Source organism: Ylistrum balloti, unplaced genomic scaffold (genome assembly GCF_031769215.1).
Source record: "Ylistrum balloti isolate Yb309-2 unplaced genomic scaffold, AGI_CSIRO_Ybal_v1 Utg369658, whole genome shotgun sequence".
NCBI classification, from domain to species: domain Eukaryota; kingdom Metazoa; phylum Mollusca; class Bivalvia; order Pectinida; family Pectinidae; genus Ylistrum; species Ylistrum balloti.
In genome coordinates, this window is record NW_026781910.1 from 224,321 (window position 1) to 246,710 (window position 22,390).

A 22,390-nucleotide genomic window follows, 5' to 3' on the forward strand; every position below is an offset into this window, starting at 1 on the left:
TACTGGAAATGAAATATCAGAAAATAGAAAATCAGAAAAACAGAACAAATAAAAGATCATTGAAAATTTAAAACCCATTTCCCGAAACAAGCAGGCAAATTTGCAGTGAAGACAAATATAGCAAATATGGTCACTTTATCATACATGGTACACAATATCACAGACACAAAAAGCTTATTTTCTTCTTTGTTCTTTGTTTTAAATGAAACCTTTATTTACCTAACACCTGTTAATTGATTAGCAGTTAAGTATAACATGCAAAACTTGATTATTTTTTTCTTCTTTGATGTATCTCTTGATTTAATTCATAAGTTTAGGTTACCTGTTTACTATCAATTAATTGTTTAACTAGTTTTTGGCTCTGATAAAGTTAATATAATAAAGTAGAAGTTCTTCAAATATTTAACAAAAACTATTACGTATTATCTCACTCAGATTTGCGGACAGAATTGTGTCAAGGATTCAGGAGTTAAGTCCCTTTTTATGAATTGGAGCAGGCGTTTCTAATGAAGCATTTCTGCTTTTTCATGATGGTTGAGCAGGATAGTGACAATAATTTTTACTATCAACAAATTACCATTACCTAATTACCTACCATGTACAATAAATAATATCTACCATATAATTTTAAATATTATTGCCCTATAAACAAATGGATTCTCAGTTAATTATTTTGTACAAGCCATAATGAATGATATATTTTGTTATGAATATAAGAGGGTTCATATTTAGCTTTTTTGTGACCTTTTCAATACATACAAATGTAAAGCAAGTCAAAAAATACATTAATGATAATAAAAAAAACTTGTGATTAGAAATGATTCCAGAAAATAAACTAGACAAGCATGGATCCACCTTTGGCAAAATTTTGCAGAATCAAATTTCCAACAATGGACAAATGATATGTTGATACTGATACAATTTAAAACAACTATCCTACAACACCAACAGATTTCTAAGGGATATAACTTACAATTCAAACACAAAAGCTCTTACATATGATATTGATTGACTTATTTAATTGATTTTCTATTATTTGTCTCTTTAATGTGAGCTGTCCTGGCAGAACTAGGAGTGTAAACCAAAAATCAATACCACCAGACCCTGTTGTTAGGTGCATAGGGGAAACAACTCTTCAATATTGATTATATTGTATACCTGCTACATTGTGCTATCAATGTTAAGTAGGCTTCATTGTAATATTGTTACATGTACACACCTGTATGCGTATCTAGAATACAGGAACAGTAAGTAACACAGGTGTTCTGGTGGACTATGTCCACTACCAAGGACACATCCTGTCTGACATATGTACAATCTCCCACAGGCATGTACAAGTTGTGAGTATTAAATGGTTTTCAGGTATGTAAACCTCAAGAATTTGTGATATCAAACACCATCAGATTCTCTATAATGTAAGATTCGTGATACATGAAATGTATTTGTTACTATTGCCATGATGAAAGCTAGATACATATCAGTACATATTTTGTGCTTCTTTTGATATCAAGACATTTCACACAAAAAGTCAAGTGCACTAACAATTAATTCTAGTGTACCTGAGAGTCTTGGACTTCTCTATTGCTTTCCAGCACTGGCTATCTGTTGAATTTTATTAATCAGTATATCATTCACATTTGCAATGGCTGCGCTAACTTTTACTTTCAATAATCAAACAAAACATAACATAAACGTCATTAGATTTTCTTTTCATTTGATAACTTTGGTAGATTTTAAAATATCTCTAAAAAGATTTAATTCTTTAAAAAAAAAAAGACGAAAATATATATGACCAAAAACAAACCGTTCTTTTCTTTTCACCAGATCTACAATGATTTTAAGCTAATGCTTTCCTATTGAAGATAATTCTCTAAGAGTTGATAATGCAGAGACGTCCATTGCGACCCCACAAAGGGGAACAACACCTGGAGCCAAATACAAATGATGACAAGGAGTATTATCAGTATGGGGGGCCAAAAGGGGCATTTTTTACCAGTGTTTGTTTTGTAGGACTGACATATATAGTGGTGGAAAAGATTCAGTCAGTAAGTCTTATTTAGGTGTTTGATTCAGTTGTAAACAAATTCAAGTAAATAGTAAGCATAAAGAGAGTGATGTGTATGTCACTTATAGCCAAAGGTGAAACTAGCAGAGTTATAGCTTTTTCAAAATCTGTCATTTACATTTTTTTTTAATGAATGAAAAATATTTTGAAAAAAAAAGAGTTAATTACACTGTAAGCTTTACCAGTATATGCTCTACAAGTTTTGTGATCAAATTCAACAAAAACCATCAAAGGCGAAGTAAATACAAGAGGAAATAACTCTGTGCTAGAAAAACTCAGCATGGACATATTTACAATCTTCCACATGAGACAATATTCTCCAAAAGGAAAAAAATACCCTTAATAGTGGAACTCTTTTAAATCATAACTTAATGGTACACCTAAACTTTATCAATTTAATAATATTATAGTAACACTTTCTAAATCAACACGATAGGATTACATTCTTCAAATTGATATATTTTCCAGGGTAAATGGCAGTTGTTAAGACTACCAGAGTTTTCTGGTAACATTAGGGACTGGCTGGATCCTGGAGCAGCAGCTTTGTTCCTTGGCTGGCTTGGGGCACAGTTTGTCCTCTACCTCCTTCCAATAGGAGGACCCATTGAGCTAGGGGCACCCACTAAAGACAATGGTCGTAAACTGGCTTACAGACTCAATGGTGAGGGTACAAAAAAGTCAACATCAACTTATCTTATTTTGATATCATTCTAAGTTTTACAGAATATTTCTCTTTCCTTTCTAAATTGAAGAAATACATTTAGATTCCTTTTAGATTTTTTTCCTATGAAATTATCTATTGATTGGTGCATAATCATGAACTGGAAATGGACTGTCAACTGTATGTTCCTACACATGTACCAGCATTTCTTTGTCAAAAATGTCACTGATTTGTTACAATAAAGCTGTGGGAGAAGAAAGATGAAATAATGATGGGTGATTATTTTTAATGATATGATCCTTCAGAAGAGGCTGTGCAAAAGTTTGTTCCTGAAAATAATAAGATGCAGAGTAACTTCACAAAAAAACTATTTTAACTGGGTTGTCAGGCAGCCAACATTTTACAGACATCTCTACTGAGACCTTCTTTTGAATCTGCTTTGCACCAACAAATTATCTGTCGTCTCAACTTTCAACAAGTATTTAAGGATTGATTTCCTCAAACATTACCAATTGTCTTTAACAGATGAATGCCCCCACTCCTATGCAGACTAGAACTTCAGAACTTGATGTAATGATACTACAGGGTAAATAGTTAATATAAATGAAAACTGTTGAGAGGTTCTTAAGATATGGCAATGATTTGGAACATGGGTGGTAGCAAAAGGACAAGATAAGTTGAGGCAGAAAGGATAGACTGAAAATCCTTTCCCCCCACCCCCACCACCACACCACCTTACTCCATCAAACAAAATGACATGAACAAATCTGAAAGGCATCTTGAGAAAAAGACAAGTCAATAATGATGTCACTGATCCCACTGTTTTGTTTTATAATTGGATTTTATTATTTTTCAGGCTTTTTTGTTTTTATGCTGAATATGATATGTTTGTCGGTTTTTGCATACGTTGGGCTTCGCATTACAATCCTAACACAGATGGCACTACAAATGCTGACCACTGGAATTCTGACTTTCTTTCTTCTAAGCATCATCCTCTACATTAAAGCTATGACTCTGAGGCCTCGGGACCGCAGCCCTTGTGGTCAGACAGGTCAGTTATTAAACAATCTCTGTAGGACTGTAGCTAACTGACCAATGAAAAGTCTGACTAGTAAATCAAGGAAGCTAATTGCGAGTCCTTATGACTACACAGATTGTTTTAAGTCAAATATGTTTCTTTCTTGAAGTGGTTATTTTCAAATTTCATACTTGAATTTTTCCATCATTTTAAATTAATCAACAATATCAAATTTCATAAAGTAAGGACTAGCTATGTATTGACCCAAAGTGAATAATTATGTAAATTTTTAAATCACACAAATGTATATTTATAGTGCACGTTAATTGAATATAATAAAATCTTCACTCATAACATGTGTGATGTTCATTTTACTTCTTCAGCAAGCACCTATTACAATTGGTTTATTGGTGCGGAATTACATCCACGGTTTGGATTCCTCGACTTAAAAATGGTACTCTTTCGTAGCGGGATCATCGGTTGGATGATTTTCAACTTGGTAAATATTGTGGATGCGTCAGAGGCTGGTCACCTTACTCCCTCCCTTCTACTGGTCAGTGGCCTACAGCTTGTGTATGTAATGGACACATTTTGGTTTGAAGCTGGAATGTTAGTATCCAGAGACATTATACATGAAGCTTTAGGGTTCAACCTCCTCAGTCTTTTTTTGATGATTCCATTTACATTTTGTGTACAGACACGATACCTAGCAACAACAGGATTCACTCTCCCATGGTACTGCCTCATCACGATCCTAGGATTGAACTGTGAGTGTTTGATATTTCCGAACTTATGTTTTGATAGTTTCAGTCAACTTGAACATTCCCTGACAGCTAGCCCTGACTGTGATTCAAAATGTTAAATCTCTTTCCAAATTCAACAAGACAGCTAGATTTCTACAAAGTTGACATTATTCTATATCCTCATCTGACATTTAATTCATAACACTATTAAGTTTATCTATATCTGCTGTGTTCATCAACAGCTTTTGCTTTTTTTTCGCTAGTAACTGGATACTGGATATTAAGGGGAAGTAACTCTGAAAAAAATAACTTTAGACGAAATCCAAAAGATCCTGCTTTTGCAAGTAAGTTAACATGAATTTAAGTGAAATATATAATATCTATAATAAAAACATATGTAGTATTCTGGATAACTAAAAAAAATATTTTAGATTGAGTATTGTAATCACATTTCTCAAACAGGTTGTATCTTATTCCTCATATCTTTGATGGTCAATTTCATGACAGCAACATAAGTAGTGAAGTCTTAGAAATATATTAACCACGATTGTTTGTATCTAATGTGAATCTGTTACAGATTATCAGACTCTACCTACCAGAATAAAGGGTAAAAGCCTGCTTGTGTCTGGGTGGTGGGGTTTAAGCAGACACCCAAACTACTTTGGAGATATTCTCATTTCCTTTAGCTTCGCCTTACCAACCGGTAATGTATGACATATAAGTTTGTTTCACACTAATGTATGAAACAACACACAAATAACACATATATACAACTTATTTGAATATAGTGTTTAGATATCATTCATTTATATGCCATTTAAAATACATTTTCATGGTTTCATTTTTTTCAGGTTTTGGTTATTTTCTACCTTATCTAAACCCATTGTTTTTGGTGATGATGTTGGTGGATCGTGAGCGAACTGATGGAGCAGAGTGTAGACAACGTTATGGCGATGTGTGGGATAAATATTGCGAAAAAGTCAAATACAGAATAATCCCTTATGTCTATTGAGGTGTGACAACAGTAATGTGACAATATCTCTATATTTTGAAAAACACATTTTACATTCTGAAAAAAAATAATAAAGCTACTGTCTTATTACACTCAATTGTTTTTCCAAAGAAAGAACAGTATTTATGAGAGAAAATTAAAAAATCTTTCATAGATTTCAGCTTCATTTTTGTTCTTAATTAAAGTGATCATTTTTTTTTAAGTTTGACATAATTATCCTAATCGTTGTTTCCATTTTGGATTTTTAAATATTTGAATATATTGGTATTTAAATACATAAAATCATTGAGGAAAAAAAAGAAAAGAAAATAAGAACTTAAATATCAATTAGTGAAAAACGTCTTAAATATTGTCCTGAATTAGTTTCACAGATATTACTGTATATTGATTCATCACAACGTCCCTTTAATACTGTCCTACAGTAAGAATATAATATCCCACACAACCAAATGATAGATGAGTATACAAGAAGCCCTCTAGGATGGGCAAGTTATAGCTAGGGTCAATGCAAAGCAGTGACATGCTCATCCAACATCTAGAAGATCAGTCAGCGGTAGCCAATCAAATGCAAATTAACAAATGACAATCCAATCATGTGCACTGTTACATTTAACTGACAGATCCTACGAATATCTCATTATTTACTCATATATTTAATCATTCTTATAAAAAGTAAACTTATTTTTTACTTTTTTTTTTTCATGAATAAAAAAGATCTGAATTAATTTGTTATATAATATTTGATTGGCTTTTAAATATTGACTGGAATAAAGATTGAACAGAGAGAATTGGAAATAGTCCATTTCTAAATGTATTACCACTTCTTTCAAGGCGAGCTGCAAAGGAAAATTCATTCAAGTGTTTTACAAAATAAAAGCAAACAAAACAAAAAAGGAAGATCGGTAAAAATACTGCAACAGACTATATAGCCAAACAATTCTAGCACACATTCACTTCAAAAACACTTCAACAAAGTATGATTGAAACAATAACATAGCAATTTATAGGTGAGTGAAAACCTACACACACACACACATAATTAATATGGTGTTTGTACATGGTAGAAAACAACATCCTTCTCATTATATTTTGTTTGCATACTTGAATTTGATGTTAACTGGAATATTCCAGAGGCTCTGAAAATCTGTACCTTAAGCCACTTATCTTTCATTCAGTTGTTCCGTACAAAATGGAGATAAACTGATCTTGACAATTTTTCCCTGTTGATATTTCTAAAAACTTTACTACTTAAAAAAACTTAAGTGCAAGTCATTTTATTGAAATCATAAAGATATTTTTTTTTCCTTTTTCACTTTCTTCTTTTTGGTTTTAATTGCTTTTGGCTTCAATTCCTCCAGAATTTGACAATGTTTATGAAGGATGCTAGGGTTAGGTGTCTTGGATTGACTCCCTTACTTAATTCATGTTTTATTTGCTTCGTTTTAATTTCTACTTTTATTCTTATTCTTTCGCCATTTTGGGTATTCAATTATGAGTTAAGAAAATAGTTTTCATTATGAAAGATATCAATTTAGATAGTTTTACTCTTCCAAAACAGAGATTCTTAGCTTTTTTTGGCTATTTGATAAGAGTCCATAGCATTTGGTTATAATACAGTTGAAATAATATATGTCTGCAATTCAGGAAATTTGTTCAGTAAAAAGTTAAATTAATAGGTACACTTAAAATTCCACTTAAAAAAACAACACTATAGTAAATACAATGTAGTATTGTACTGGAAAACAATCTCTAGAAAAATCTAAATTTCAAAACTACATTGTTCTAAACATTGGCAACTTCACTCATTCACTGCACTAAAATCACTCATGAAAAATTATGTTACTGTAATTCAAAGTCAGACACTATCAACCTATTATACTTAGTGTAATGAAACTTTAGCACATTGAGGTACAATTTGACAGAATTTTATCTTACACCTATAAATTAGAGCATAAACCTTTGGAGGAATCGTCTCCGTGACTGTTATACTTAATTGAAATTAAATGTCAATACAGCTGAAAGAAACTTGACCCAGATCTGTTTCCTTGAACAGGTGCATACTCAAATAATTTGACAATTTGACATTGTGAAGCATGAAAAGGGAAAAGTGAAATATGTTGGTGGTAATTAAGTAATGTTGCATATTACTGTATCAAAGGTCAAAGGTCATGTCTATTACGGTACTTATTCTACTGAAGGGAGAACGCACAAAACTTCCAAATAAAAGCAGGACAGTAGGTTCATTATACATCAAATGATATATATATGTGTTGAAATTTCTGATGAGACTGTTTTAGATGTGGGTAGACTTTATGATCGACTTTTTATGATAGATAGTTTGTTACTGAATAGATGTCGCACATTACTTAAACTGACTCCATGTGTTACCTTAGCAAGTTTTGTAATCATTTGATGTCTTTTGATATGTATATTGCACTCTTGTGACAGAATATTCTTATTCTTTTCATAAGTCCTTACTTCAAAATGTATTATTTTAAAAAAACCCATAATTATCCTTCATAAATTAAGATAATGAAACCACACATATGTCTCATGATATAGTACTTTTACATTTTGAAATGTCTGTTATATTTAAATTCACACTTGTTACTAATTTATACAAAGAAAATTTATTCACATGTCAGTTAGTGTCAAATTTAATTGCTGTATTGAACATCACCTCCAGTTAAGCATCAGTGCTAAAATAACATTACAGCTAAATAAAGTGTATATCCAGCATACAATTCACTGAAATATTCTGATACTAACCTCCTTGTCCAAATTAGGGCGTGCACATGCGTCAATCCTTCGGTCTACATTGTTGAGGTGTTGAGCGAGCTGCTGGGCCTGAGAGTTACTACTGGCCACTTCGGCCTTGATCTTCACCTGTGTGTTGGTCAGCCAGCGGGCAATCTTCTCCATGAAAATGAGGTCAATCATGTGACTTTTAAATCTGAAAGTAGAAAAGATTTTCATATCAATAACAATTCCAGAAAATGTCTTCTTTTAAAATGTGTACTTAATGACACATGTACATATTTTCAGTACTGCAAAATACCTAATCTTTAAAAAGGCACTCTTCATCCATTGATTCATTAGTAACTGTTGAAATAGGTATAGGGAGATTTAATGAGCTGTATTTTCACTAAAAATCAAGTGCCCACAAAAAATTATTTTCTGAAAAATCACACAAATTGAGTCCCATGAAAATAAATACAAGTATTTTAGGGTAATTTTGTCTGGTTTTGTTAAAGGATTTTTTTTTTCAAAAATTGATTCAACTTACAAATTTAAGTGAAACAGGATAAAAGCTATCTTAAAACCAAGATTTCAATATCATCTAGAACATTACCATAAGGTAATAATTAAAATACCTGTCTTCAAACTCCATTGCGACTTTGGTGGCCTGTTCCAAACGTTTGGATTCCATGCCCTCTAAATCTGACATAATGGATCCTTCAGCTGAGTCAATCTTGTCGGACATCTTCTCCAACTTTTTACGGTAATCATTAATTTCTTCTGGACAAAAATTACCTCCATCTGAGAAAACCCTACAAATCAGAAAAAAATTACATAAGGACTGTGATTGTTAAATTGCACAAATCCACTAGCCAGATGTCTCAGACTAGCAGACACAATGTTAGCTATGGCTTATGAATATTTTCAATTACATTGTATAAAAGTGTTAGGAAATTAAGGTTATATAGGTCCATTTCTTTCCCAAAATTTGTCAGTGGACTTATTAAATATATATATGTTAGGATAGTGTAAGCAGGATGCACAGATGTGTCATCAAAGCAATATGTTAATACATACACTCCATATGACAAAGATATAATCATCAATGAAGGACAAAACGGGGATAATAATCCCAAGGTAGACTCTATGAGATATACTCTAGCTGTCTGCATCATTCCAAATAAAAAAATTTAAAATCTATTGTTATATTTGTATTGTATGACATAACACTTGAAGAAAACTTGCCAGAATATAAGCATTTCAATTAAACAAACCATAATCATCCCTATGTTATCCTTTGTAAATATCTGTTAAAATCTAAATAATGTCTTATAATTAGTTTTTTAGTGGCTCCAGTGACTTACTTGAATGACTTAATAAAGCGAGCATTGGACTCTCGTAACATCTGCAGGGTCTCGTCTAGTTTCGTGCGAAACTCTCTAAGAGAAGTACGAATGATGCCCATGAATTTCTCTAACTCCACACTGAGCTGGTTCTGAAGGGAAATCAGTCTGAAAAAGACAGATATTCAAAGAATGATTCATATATAACAATACATGGAAAGTGATAAAAATACATTCTGAAAATCTGAAATATAAGACCAGAGATTTCTTCACAACATATGATTATGTTAAATCAACTAATGATAACGTTAAACAAAAGCATAAAAAAACATATCTCCTTACCTTGATGATTTTGTAGCATTTACAAAGACAGTCTCCAGCGACTCAATATCCTCTCTAAATTTGCCTGCTAGTTTGTTGTGTTCAAGTGTCATCTTGGTGAACTTCTGTCGCTGGTCATTGAGAGCCTGTTGTATCCCCTTGGTGTGCCTCTGTACACGCTCGGAATGCATCACCAACTCCGCTACAAACATAATTCTACAGGTGATACAGGAACTTGGTATGAAGCATCACAGAAAACTATATCATGTTCTTCTTTCTTAGTTTAAATTACTAGCAAACCCAGCACAAAATGCTCACAATATTTTTAGTCTATGTCTAGACATTAAAATTGCTTGTACTATACTGACCAGCTCTGACATTGTGTACATCCAGTTCTGCTCTCCTAGCACGAGGTTTGTGGAGATGCAGTCTAAGGTCAAGCTCACTGTTCAGCTCCTCACACTACAAACAGAGCAACAATGAGTAATGAGCAAAAATGAGTCTAAACCGATACAAGTGATGTGATGTAAAAGTGAGTCTAAACCGATACAAGTAATGTGATGTAAAAGTGAGTCTACACCGATACAAGTACATGTAATGTGATGTAAAACTAAACCGATACAAGTAATGTGATGTAAAAGTGAGTCTAAACCGATACAAGTAATGTGATGTAAAAGTGAGTCTAAACCAATACAAGTAATGTGATGTAAAAGTGAGTCTAAACCAATATAAGTAATGTGATGTAAAAGTGAGTCTAAACGATACAAGTAATATAAGTAATGTGATGTAAAAGTGAGTCTAAACCAATATAAGTACATGTAATGTGTAAAAGTAAACCGAATGATGTAAAAATGAGTCTAAATATAAGTAATGTGATATAAAAGTGAGTCTAAACCAATATAAGTAATGTGATGTAAAAGTGAGTCTAAACCGATACAAGTAATGTGATGTAAAAGTGAGTCTAAACCAATATAAGTAATGTGATGTAAAACTAAACCGATACAAGTAATGTGATGTAAAAGTGAGTCTAAACCAATACAAGTAATGTGATGTAAAAGTGAGTCTAATCCGATACAAGTTATGTGATATAAAAGTGAGTCTAAACCGATACAAGAAATGTGATGTAAAAGTGAGTCTAAACCGATACAAGTAATGTGATGTAAAACTAAACCGATACAAGTAATGTGATGTAAAAGTGAGTCTAAACCGATACAAGTACATGTAATGTGTTGTAAAACTAAACCGATACAAGTAATATGATGTAAAAGTGAGTCTAAACCGATACAAGTAATGTGATGTAAAAGTGAGTCTAAACCGATACAAGTAATGTGATGTAAAAGTGAGTCTAAACCAATATAAGTAATGTGATGTAAAAGTGAGTCTAAACCGATACAAGTAATGTGATGTAAAAGTGAGTCTAAACCAATATAAGTAATGTGATGTAAAAGTGAGTCTAAACCGATACAAGTAATGTAATGTAAAAGTGAGTCTAAACCAATATAAGTAATGTGATGTAAAACTAAACCGATACAAGTAATGTGATGTAAAAGTGAGTCTAAACCAATATAAGTAATGTGATGTAACAGTGAGTCTAAACCGATACAAGTAATGTGATGTAAAAGTGAGTCTAAACCGATACAATATAAGTAATGTGATGTAAAAGTGAGTCTAAACCAATATAAGTAATGTGATATAAAAGTGAGTCTAAACCAATATAAGTAATGTGATATAAAAGTGAGTCTAAACCAATATAAGTAATGTGATGTAAAAGTGAGTCTAAACCAATATAAGTAATGTGATGTAAAAGTGAGTCTAAACCAATATAAGTAATGTGATGTAAAAGTGAGTCTAAACCAATATAAGTAATGTGATATAAAAGTGAGTCTAAACCAATATAAGTAATGTGATGTAAAAGTGAGTCTAAACCAATATAAGTAATGTGATGTAAAAGTGAGTCTAAACCAATATAAGTAATGTGATGTAACAGTGAGTCTAAACCAATATAAGTAATGTGATGTAACAGTGAGTCTAAACCAATATAAGTAATGTGATGTAAAAGTGAGTCTAAACCAATATAAGTAATGTGATGTAACAGTGAGTCTAAACCAATATAAGTAATGTGATGTAAAAGTGAGTCTAAACCAATATAAGTAATGTGATGTAAAAGTGAGTCTAAACCAATATAAGTAATGTGATGTAAAAGTGAGTCTAAACCAATATAAGTAATGTGATGTAACAGTGAGTCTAAACCGATACAAGTAATGTGATGTAACAGTGAGTCTAAACCGATACAAGTAATGTGATGTAAAAGTGAGTCTAAACCAATATAAGTAATGTGATGTAAAAGTGAGTCTAAACCAATATAAGTAATGTGATGTAAAAGTGAGTCTAAACCAATATAAGTAATGTGATGTAACCAAAATAAGTAATGTGATGTAAAAGTGAGTCTAAACCAATATAAGTAATGTGTTGTAACAGTAAATACTGTAAAATGATTTATTTTCATGGAGGATTTATTTTCAGTTACACCGTGGATACTTATAATCTCTCTAAATTTACAAATTCGTGTCTACATACTATGAAATAAGTAAGTATATAATTAGATTCATTGAACTATGTTGATCCACAAAGAAAAATTAATTTTTTGGAAAACCACAATAACTGATCCCCATGAGAATGTATAATTTTACACTAAGTAAACAAGACAGATGAGAACAATCTAAGTCTGTGTAAATCTTTACATCAACATCATGACACCACAAATGATGAGCAGAGAGGAGCACAACTCCTTAACAACTGCATCAGATATGAATGGCAATGGAGATGTTATTATCCTTAAAGTCTATTTCAATATATTTCAGGTATGAAGATTTAAATAGTTGAACTTGGGAAAGGACTGACCTTGGCCACAACCACACTCTCTGACCGCTGCATGGCCTGTTCTGTCCATTCTTCCAACTGGTTCAGAAAATTGATTCTGATCCTGTGAAAAACAAACATCAAGTTTAAATGCACACATTCTTGATCATGACAACAATCAATCATAATTATTGATCTTAGTACTGCAATTTGGTCACCAAAAGTTCAATATCATTTAAATCTCTGCTCCATCTTTTCTGCAAAAATTCCGTAAGATTTTAAAGACTTACATTCCAAGTAATTTACAGGACTCTACACAATGATGTCTCTTTGGTTTTTGTTTTGGTTTTACAGTATAAGACTTCAATATTCTGTAATGCGTACCTGCGTTTCACATCTAGAAGAAGCTTGTCGGGAATGTCTATTGCTCTGATGTATTCTGGCTGGGACTCCGAAGTCTGGGGGGTTTCTGTGAGGAAAAGGGTTTCCTGGGGAGATGAAACAACTTCATCGGCAGACTCATCTGACCCCGGGGGTACCCCATGCTCTCCTGCCACTGTCAGGACATAAAAAAGCGTGCCTTTGTCTGTAGACAATGTCTCAGTGATGGCTGCTGGCAGTGTGCTCTCTCGCTCCTAGAAGGACAAATAAATAAGTTAGCATCTCTGGGAGAAGTACAGGTATGTTAACTTGTTCAAAGACTGAACCAACTGAGTTTTTTATCCTGAAATAATTTTTTTTTCATTGTATATCTGTATTGTAAGTCTTTTAAAAGGATATGAAATATTTTTATATCAAAGATTAAACAAAGTCTTCATTATTTCTACACCTTGTGATTTACTGTTTATTCTTCATGTATTTTCCTGAAAGAAATCACATGATTTAACATACATTCCTGTATAAACAACTCTCAAAGTAAATTGATAATGAAAGCAAAATGAACAAAAACAGAAGAGAGAAAAACAAAAATCTTTTCATCTTATCCTCTGCTGATCTTTCTCTTAACCAATGTCGCTATTCAGTAAATCCAAACATATATTTTCGACCTCTTCAAAGGAGATGAGTCAGGAAAACTTTGTGGACAGGGAACAGTCAGAAAAATTACTACTGGAATCCTTTGTCAAACTTTGTGGACAGGGAACAGTCAGAAAAATTACTACTGGAATCCTTTGTCAAACTATATTATGCAATAAAATAATTTCTCTGCATAGGGCAGTATTTTTAACTAAAAAACAAACACCTATTTTATTTGTTTAGATAGCCAATTGTATCCACTGATTGATAATGTAAACAATCAAATGCCACTTGTGATATAAAGTAGATTGACATGCCCAGAGTGGGGGTACTCTGTTTAGTAAAGGTGGAGGTCAGTCTCATTATAAGTTAGTTGAGATAGTAGCTACCTAACTATTCAATTATTTAATAATACAGTAGGCCTTATATGTAACTCATAACACTGATGTACCTCAGATAATCAATACATTATGTGGGGAGTAAGGAATGACCCAGACAGTCTGATACACAGGGTGGATACATCCCGACAGACCTCCGATTTATATATATATTTCTCACGAATTATTTAGTGACTTGGCTGGCTTTATCCTTGACAAGAATTCAATAGCTGTTTTGGTAGCTGTATATATCGGATATGGTAGAGTCGTGCAAACATGATATTAAGGATAAGAATGATGGTTATTCAGACTGCCCTCATCTGTGTTGCTGTCTGTCAGCTTATATGCAGGGCATTTAAATCCCTGTCAAATTCAATGACTACTGACAGCAAATAAATAGTCTGATCTTTTTCATCAGATTGATATAAAACTGCACTTAAGATTCAAACACTTGAATTCTGACATCAGAAGGAATATATATATATCATATTACCATTTGAAAAGCTTTTTATTTCAATATCTCTTCGAATTACACTTTAATTTATATCAAACAAGACAATTAGTCAAATTTAAAGTGCTCCACAGAATGTGACATCATATGCCAAGATTGCATTGCAAGTGCCCCAGCCAAGTCAGAAGTTGTATTGGCTGGAAATGTATAAGATACAGCCCATACCAACTTTTTATTGATGTAGGTTAAAGGTGAGAGTGACCTGCTTCTGATACAGAACACACCACCTCACCTAGGTATGAAGTTCAATGACATGTAGTGTAGGAGGCAGAGCCTAGACCTGCTTTCAATTCATGACCCATCGCCTCATCAAGGTGAACTCATCCTTAGAGACTTAGAGTATGAAGTAAACACCTATAATATGACACCGGACAAGATAGGGGAAGAGAGCTCCCCTGGTTCCCAGCAAAGGATATTCTGTACAACAGCTCTTTATTTCTGCTAATTTCATTCACAAAAGAAATTACACACTGAAAATCAATTACCTTGCAAAAAACTGCTATCAAAAGAAAAAAAATCCAATCTGTATATGAATATCTCTGTATAAATTTGGAAAATGAAATTACCATGATGAGAAATCAAATCACACCACCCAAATCATCAGGGTTTCAATGGAATTTATTTAAGCTCTAAGTTTGTTTTTCCATTCATTTCATATTGGAAGATTTGTTAAACAAAAACTGAGTCAACTTCATGGCGCTAAAAGCTTAAGAATTCCTTGCTAACAGGGATGGGTTTGTAAACATGAAATTAAACTTAGATTTGTCATTTTTTCATCTTACCTATCATTAGGATCTGACATATTGGAGTCCTTTTAAATCAAATTCTGATTTTAGGAAAATAACAGTGAGCTCACAACTCATGGCATTTGACAAACATGTATCAAATGCGTACAGTACTATATTTTGGAAGAACCTTTGGAAATATTCCACATAAAACCCCATTGGAAATATAAGCCACATTGCCACTTTATGGGCTATCCTATATCAAATGGCAAAAATGTTTTTCCTTATTTTCTTTTGAGTAACTGTATTAAGCAAATAAAGTGTCGTTCCAATTTCATCACTATTTCTGATTTTTAAAAAAAATGATGAAATTCAAATTTCAATTCTTTAGCCCAGTGTATGGTTCTGTACTAAAAAAAGCTATAAAACATAAATTGATTGATGATATACATGAATGTATGACATCCACTTCAGTACTTTCATGACGGTTGGCTAGGATGTACAATAATGTACACGTATATTTTTAGAATCAACGTGATTGAGAACAGGTTTTGCTAATAATAGACCATTGACCCTAAACCATCCACCAACCAATGGATTTACCTGTAGAATTGTTATGCTAATTACAAACTCACTCAGCTGGATCCAACAAGCCAGGTAAAGACTACAGGTGACCTGAGAGTATTATATGATATCAGCACCTATACCTGTCCAGTACAGGTAGACTGTACACTGGAGATATTACAGGTAGCTTGCCGTCTCCTAGCAGACATTATCAAAATACACCAAACTTGTGTCAGAAAAAAACCTTTTATTTTATGACATTGGGTTTGTGAGAAGACTTGAAGGCTGTGGATATATATATCTATATAGAAACAGGTAAGTATAATCAGTGGAAACATACAATATGTACATTTTACCTGTGATATTGAGTTGTATTACCTGTTTAATGACAGGTATAATCAGGAGTACTAGAAACTAAATAACAAACATATTATGTGTATTTGTAATAATATTCTACCTAATTTCATTAAAATGTGATCTACATTTTCATAATGAATCACCCCTATACAGCTTTCTGATTCCAACGTACTTGAAATACATACAAACAATACCACGTACAGTGATATGGCAACAGTAAGAGGTTCTGTTGTGGTGTTTTGAAACTCGTGGTTTAGCACTTGTATAATCCTCATGATATTTTACAAAAGGAATATGACACGAGTCTTGGACAATTTCAGTAGGTGTAGATTGATAACATGTATTTTTCCCTTCTGTATAAATTGGTCTTGCTGTGGTTCAATGCACATTGTACAAAAAGCACCTTTCTGAAAATATCTTATAGAGTATTGTGAAATAATGACTGGAGAGTTCAAACACCTGAATCACGTTTTCCATTGATGTCAAGTGTATAGACCTATTCAATACTTATAAAGCTGTGTATACCTACATGTATTACACATTTCTTTTCTCTGGAATTCAAATATCAGCAAATTAAAGCTATGTATTCAAGGAAAAACAGGGTTTATTTTTAGGAAATGTTTTGATTTTAGTGAAGATATAACAGCAGACAATTAATTTGATTAACTTCCATATGAGCATACCATTGAAATATTTTAAAACAAAAACTATTAAAATGATGTTTTTGACTAGAATGTTATACATCACTTGTTATACAAAAAAAATATTTCCCATGTTCAGAGCCGGATATGCTGAACCATATGGTGTTTTTTTTTTAATTGAAACTCAAATTTTGTAAAGTATAATATTTAAAAATGTTTGTTAATGACTGGTTTACTGGGTCAGACCAATTAATCAACTTGCCTCAGGCGCCACACACAGAATTTACAACATGACTACCTTTCATTGGCTGTTTTGTTATGCAAAATTTACTCAATTTCTTGAATATATATAAACTTGTGTAACTGGGCAGATGGAAATTATTCTTTTTCACATCCCAGTAGGGAATCAACCCAGGTCATTTTGGTTGAAAGACTCAGTAAACTATCTGACTACACCATCCGAACATTCTTCTATCAGCATTTAACAAGGTGTCCTTTGTAATGTATTACAAAGTAAATTTCTATCATGTCAGATACTGGAGCCACACACACCTACGCCCTTACTTTTTTACATCACCTTTACACATGGAAGACCGCAATATTGCCTACATATCACCTTTAATGAGGCCAGGTTACAAGTCATAACTCATAACTGAGATACCCAGTCCGTGTCATCATGAGTTGTACCATAGGTAACACTGTGTCATACGATGCTCACCCATATAGACAGACATGAACATGGATGATTTTATTAGATGAAGAAAAGGAAACTTAAAATCTTGAATTAGAAAACTTTTTTCTCAAAAGAAATAGAAAACTAATGTACTAAACTCACATTTCCACCAATAAAGAAAGGTACATGTTCATCACTGATCAAACTAAAATATTAAAGTCTATGTAAACATTATGTTTAACTACCAATACCACCTCAAGCAAGAATTCCAAACATCATATCAAAATCTATATAAACATTATCTTTGACAAGTCTTCACCCACCCCGAGGAGGAATCTTGGTTGATAAGGACAAATTATTGGCCAACTTCAGCCAAATATGCAAAGTATCATCAACTTTAAATCAAACTTTGGGCAAAAAATTCTTACAATATTGCTGCTACCTGTGACGAGCCAATTCTTAAACCCTTAGACCACTCCAGAGGTTTATGTGCACTGAGTGTACAGAGAAGTGAATTAATTAAATCAGGATTTGTGTGGTAGAGGTGTCAATAAATTCTTATTGGTTGAAGGCTGATATGTGTACCAGACTATCTGAGATCTTCAATATGAATAGATTCACTTTATTTAAGTCTTGCCTAAACAGTAGAGATACCACGCCCTGTTCTTCACCCTCCTACATATTTATCTAGTAACTCTCTATACCTGTCTATTCGCCTAACCAGACAGGAATCACACACAGATCATTCAGACTGAAATATAAATTTCTGTTTACTTATTATGAGGTAATCTTTAGTTAAGCTTCATATTTGTCCATCCCTGTAGTTGTTAATGTGAGACTCGGAGCTCCATGTACGTGTGGTGGATTTAATCGTTAGTACTAATATTGTGTTGGCTATACACATGTAGATTTTTTATTTTTATTTACCTCAATTTATAAAGTAAGTAATACGACCTTAAGGTAAATGTTTAGATACATATTACATAGAAATGGCATTCCTAATGAAATCATTCTAAAATAAATTTCAGTTTACCTGTGTCAAGTAATGTTAAATAACTGTATGCATCACTGGACACACAGAATTTAGTTTACGTAACAAAGCTTGTAGAATCTTAAAGTCCATTGTATTTACGGTATGTGACAGTGCACCATGTTATAAACTGATCTGACATGAAGCAGTGTGATTAAAAAGTCAAAGTGTATGCATGATATGATACATATTAGCAGGATTTATACTGAATTTCCTTAATAATGGTTTTTTCTTTCTGTTTCAGAATTTCTACAGTAAATTGATGATCAAAGTTAAATAAGTCAAGAATGACATAACTGGAAATTAACACAAAAGAAATCAAGTTCAGAATTAGAACCTTAAGGATTTTTAACAATGGGATCATCTGTTTTACATTTCGGGCTAGACCTTGAACATGACATTGACGAGCAGTACCAATACACACCAGGTGAGGTTGTCAAAGGAAATGTGAACATGGAAATCAATGGTCAGACAGCTATACGCAGGATATCAATCAACATTCGAGGGGAGGGTGTAGTGGCCTGGGAGGACCAGGTTAATGGACAATTTAAGGCCAGCGAAGAATACATCAATGCCACTCACATTGTAGAAGAAAGTCGAGATAAAGAACCGATTATGTTAGACAAAGGAAGCCACTCTTTTGACTTTGAGTACAGACTTCCTGACAACCTGCCATCTTCTTTTATCGGTAAATTTGGCAGTGTGACCTATGTGTTCAAGGCTTGTGCCACTGGAGATCGCCCAGGTGACACAAGCATCATTAGTGAACCCTTTCTGATCCTTCGCAGTTTGCCACTCCCAGAACAATTCAGACAAGGTGCTTCAGCAAAGATTGAAAAACGCATATGGAGAAAGTTGACTTGTGGGAAGGTCAGACTAGAAGCTAGTGTAAATCGGTTAGGGGGTACGCAAGGAGAGGATTTATTCATCAACGCTCAAGTAGCCAACAGATCTCCAGCCAGAATCACCGCGATGCAAACCTCAATCATTATGAACACTCTTTATCATGCCCAAAATCGTGCTATACCTTTCCGTCAAATTGTGAATAAGCGACGAGATGAGTATGAACTGTTACGCGGTGATGGACGTCGATGGCAAAATGTGCGTCTGTCCATCCCACCCTACATTCCTGAAACGAGACTGGAGTTTTGTGATATCATTGAAGTCTCTTATACACTACAGTTCCGGATAGAGATTGCAGGTGGAAAAGAATTGAAACTGGAATTTCCATTTATGGTTGGATCCATGCAAGATGGACATGAAATTGTTTCTCGAAACAAGAATCAAATCATGAACCGACAGTGGACATTGAGCTCCAAGTTGCTCCAGATGGGCCCAGACCATGGACTTCCTGAACAAGATTATGACCAAGATAGAGAATGGTACCATGAGAATGTGCCAGAACTTCGCCCAGAAGATTCAAAGGTTATGAATCCCTTGTATCAAGATCAGGACAAAAAGATTCCAAACAAAACTATTGAAAACTTTCAACCCACACTGGATGAGCTACCAGAGGTTATTGAAAATACAAAACTTTGATATCTGTAGTGAATATGTTCCAAAATGGAATGGAAAAAAAATGTAGTTACAATGGACTTTGTGTGAACAAAAAAGAAAAAAAAACACTTACTTTTGGAAGAAAAAAAAAATTATGTTTCAGTTTCAAAAAATTGGATTTTCCATTTGAAACAATGTTTACATGAAAAAACCTGTAAGAATTAGATTTCAGGAACAGGAGGAGAATATTAAATAAGAAATAGTGTGGTTCATACAGATAACATTGTCATAGTAGCACTTAAATAATGTGGGAATTTCCAGGATGTACAAAACATGGGGCATTTCTGTGCAAATCATTTCCATTCTATTACATGTAATTTCCCATCACTGTCCAACACAGGACAGTAAACATCCAGTTTTGTGATTTTTAACTGTAACCAATAAGATCTGTTCATATGAATACAGGGTATCTATGGTGTGTAAACATATCAAATAGGCTTAATAGGATTGAAAAAGATCTTGTTGCCAACTGAAGATACAAAAGTGCTTACAACTATCTCAAGTTTTAGAATAGATGTTATGAAACTCTGCATTACCTTGTAGATAATTTAATTGATTGCCATAGTAGAGCTTAAAAACCGAAATATTTGTGTGTTTGTAGAATAAATTGTATCTGTGAGATCAATATGTATTAATAATAAATCATATCTTGAAATGTATAATGAGTTACTTACTTCCATGTGAATACATTTATCTAAAACGTATTATCGATTAAAGACAATACATTGTGTGTTTATATTGTTGGATTCTCTGATATATCTAAAATACAAGTATATCAAACATCCATTCCAGACACATAAGTTCACAAATTAATGGGATGTAATGTTCATACTAAAATGAATAAAAATATTCTATCAATTCAGCACAATGAATTACACATTTTATCATAAAATTTCTATTATCTTAATTACGGTAAATACACTTAGGTGTATTCCGCAGTACTTTTAAGTGTTGCATTTTAATTAAAATTTTACAATCAGAGAGCAAGATATGTATGTATATAAATAAAAATGAATTAAAGGCTTTGTGAAAACAATTTCCTGCAATAACAACAAAATGATATATATGTATGTCTTTCTGTACATTTAATTTTGTGTATACTGTGTCTAACTTTGTATGGTTCATGATTTTATGTATCTTTGTGCTTCACTTTTTGTTTGTTTTTCTCACAAGACACAAAACAGCATTTTTTTAGTTCACATACATGAAATGTATTTATGTATTTGTTATAAAAATGTATGAAAACATTCCAATCACTTTTCCATTATTTGTTTAATAAACTTCATGTAAGTTTTAGATATCGTGTTTTTCCAATTGGGATAAAAATATATAAAATTATACTGTCTTTATCCTGCAACCTGGGTATCCAAAATTTTACCTCTAGTTTGAAGTTCTTGGGTGGGCTTATTAAAGGACATTGAAATGAGCTATGATCTAGACATGCATGTATGGGCATATTACCAGGCATGGGTTTACTGATAAGTGAATTCTGAAATTGTATAAGTATTTGTCATTATCATGAAATGGTTTAGTCATTTTCTACAGAAGCATTCAATATCAATGCAATTATGTTTATATTTCACGGAAAATTAGTTGTTTGTAACTTAAAACAAAAAGAAAAGGTAAACATGAAGACAATGAATAGAAAAAAGTATAGGTTTAAACACAGGTTCTTTGTTTACTCATTGCCAAATCCAACATTTCAATAATGCTATGAGTTTTAACAATTTCACTGCAGTTAGAATGTAAATCTTTCAGGAACAGACAGTTGGATTTAATAAAAAACAATATATACTTCCAGTATATCTAAAACCTTCCTCTACAGCTGGCACACCTATCTAAAGGTCAACAGTATTTCAAAATCAGTCAATAAATAATTAAAAACCAGCCCAGCACGACTCTGGAACTTGTTTGACATCGATTAAATGTCACTTAGACCTAAATTCATATGATTCTATGGCACTATTTACATTGTATTATGATAGATTTAAAACTTATTTAGTGAGATCAAGACAGAATCAAAGGTTTGATCAAGTAAATTCATATATATATATACTTCTTCAAAAGACTTTTCTGAGATAAAATACAATTTGTAAAGGTATAACAACCATAAAACCCAGGCTAGACTGGGAGAAACTAGAAACATCTGCACTGTAGACAACATTTTATGTCATTAGTCA

General features: G+C 32.8%; 3 protein-coding genes across 3 annotated transcripts in view; 2 read left to right on the forward strand and 1 right to left on the reverse strand.

Annotated features, from left to right (window-relative positions):
* Positions 1-22,390, reverse strand: part of LOC132558136 (coiled-coil domain-containing protein 180-like) — a 50,805-nt gene that overhangs the window by 12,883 nt on the left and 15,532 nt on the right. Inside the window, exons 19-26 of the mRNA XM_060222669.1 lie at positions 13,146-13,396; positions 12,804-12,885; positions 10,271-10,364; positions 9,924-10,104; positions 9,603-9,749; positions 8,874-9,050; positions 8,269-8,452; positions 6,318-6,335 (exon numbers count right to left, since the gene is read on the reverse strand). Coding sequence (XP_060078652.1) covers positions 6,318-6,335; positions 8,269-8,452; positions 8,874-9,050; positions 9,603-9,749; positions 9,924-10,104; positions 10,271-10,364; positions 12,804-12,885; positions 13,146-13,396 — 1,134 coding nt within the window. The remainder of the gene's footprint in view (positions 1-6,317; positions 6,336-8,268; positions 8,453-8,873; positions 9,051-9,602; positions 9,750-9,923; positions 10,105-10,270; positions 10,365-12,803; positions 12,886-13,145; positions 13,397-22,390) is intronic.
* LOC132558146 (delta(14)-sterol reductase TM7SF2-like) lies at positions 1,884-5,499 on the forward strand. The gene is made up of 7 exons (XM_060222679.1): positions 1,884-2,045; positions 2,534-2,726; positions 3,583-3,777; positions 4,128-4,511; positions 4,751-4,831; positions 5,065-5,190; positions 5,339-5,499. Exons 1-7 carry the CDS (start codon positions 1,884-1,886, stop codon positions 5,497-5,499), a joined length of 1,302 nt encoding a protein of 433 aa, XP_060078662.1.
* LOC132558485 (arrestin domain-containing protein 4-like) lies at positions 19,008-20,192 on the forward strand. Its single transcript, XM_060223053.1, has one exon. The coding sequence runs from the start codon at positions 19,008-19,010 to the stop codon at positions 20,190-20,192; it is 1,185 nt and encodes a 394-aa protein (XP_060079036.1).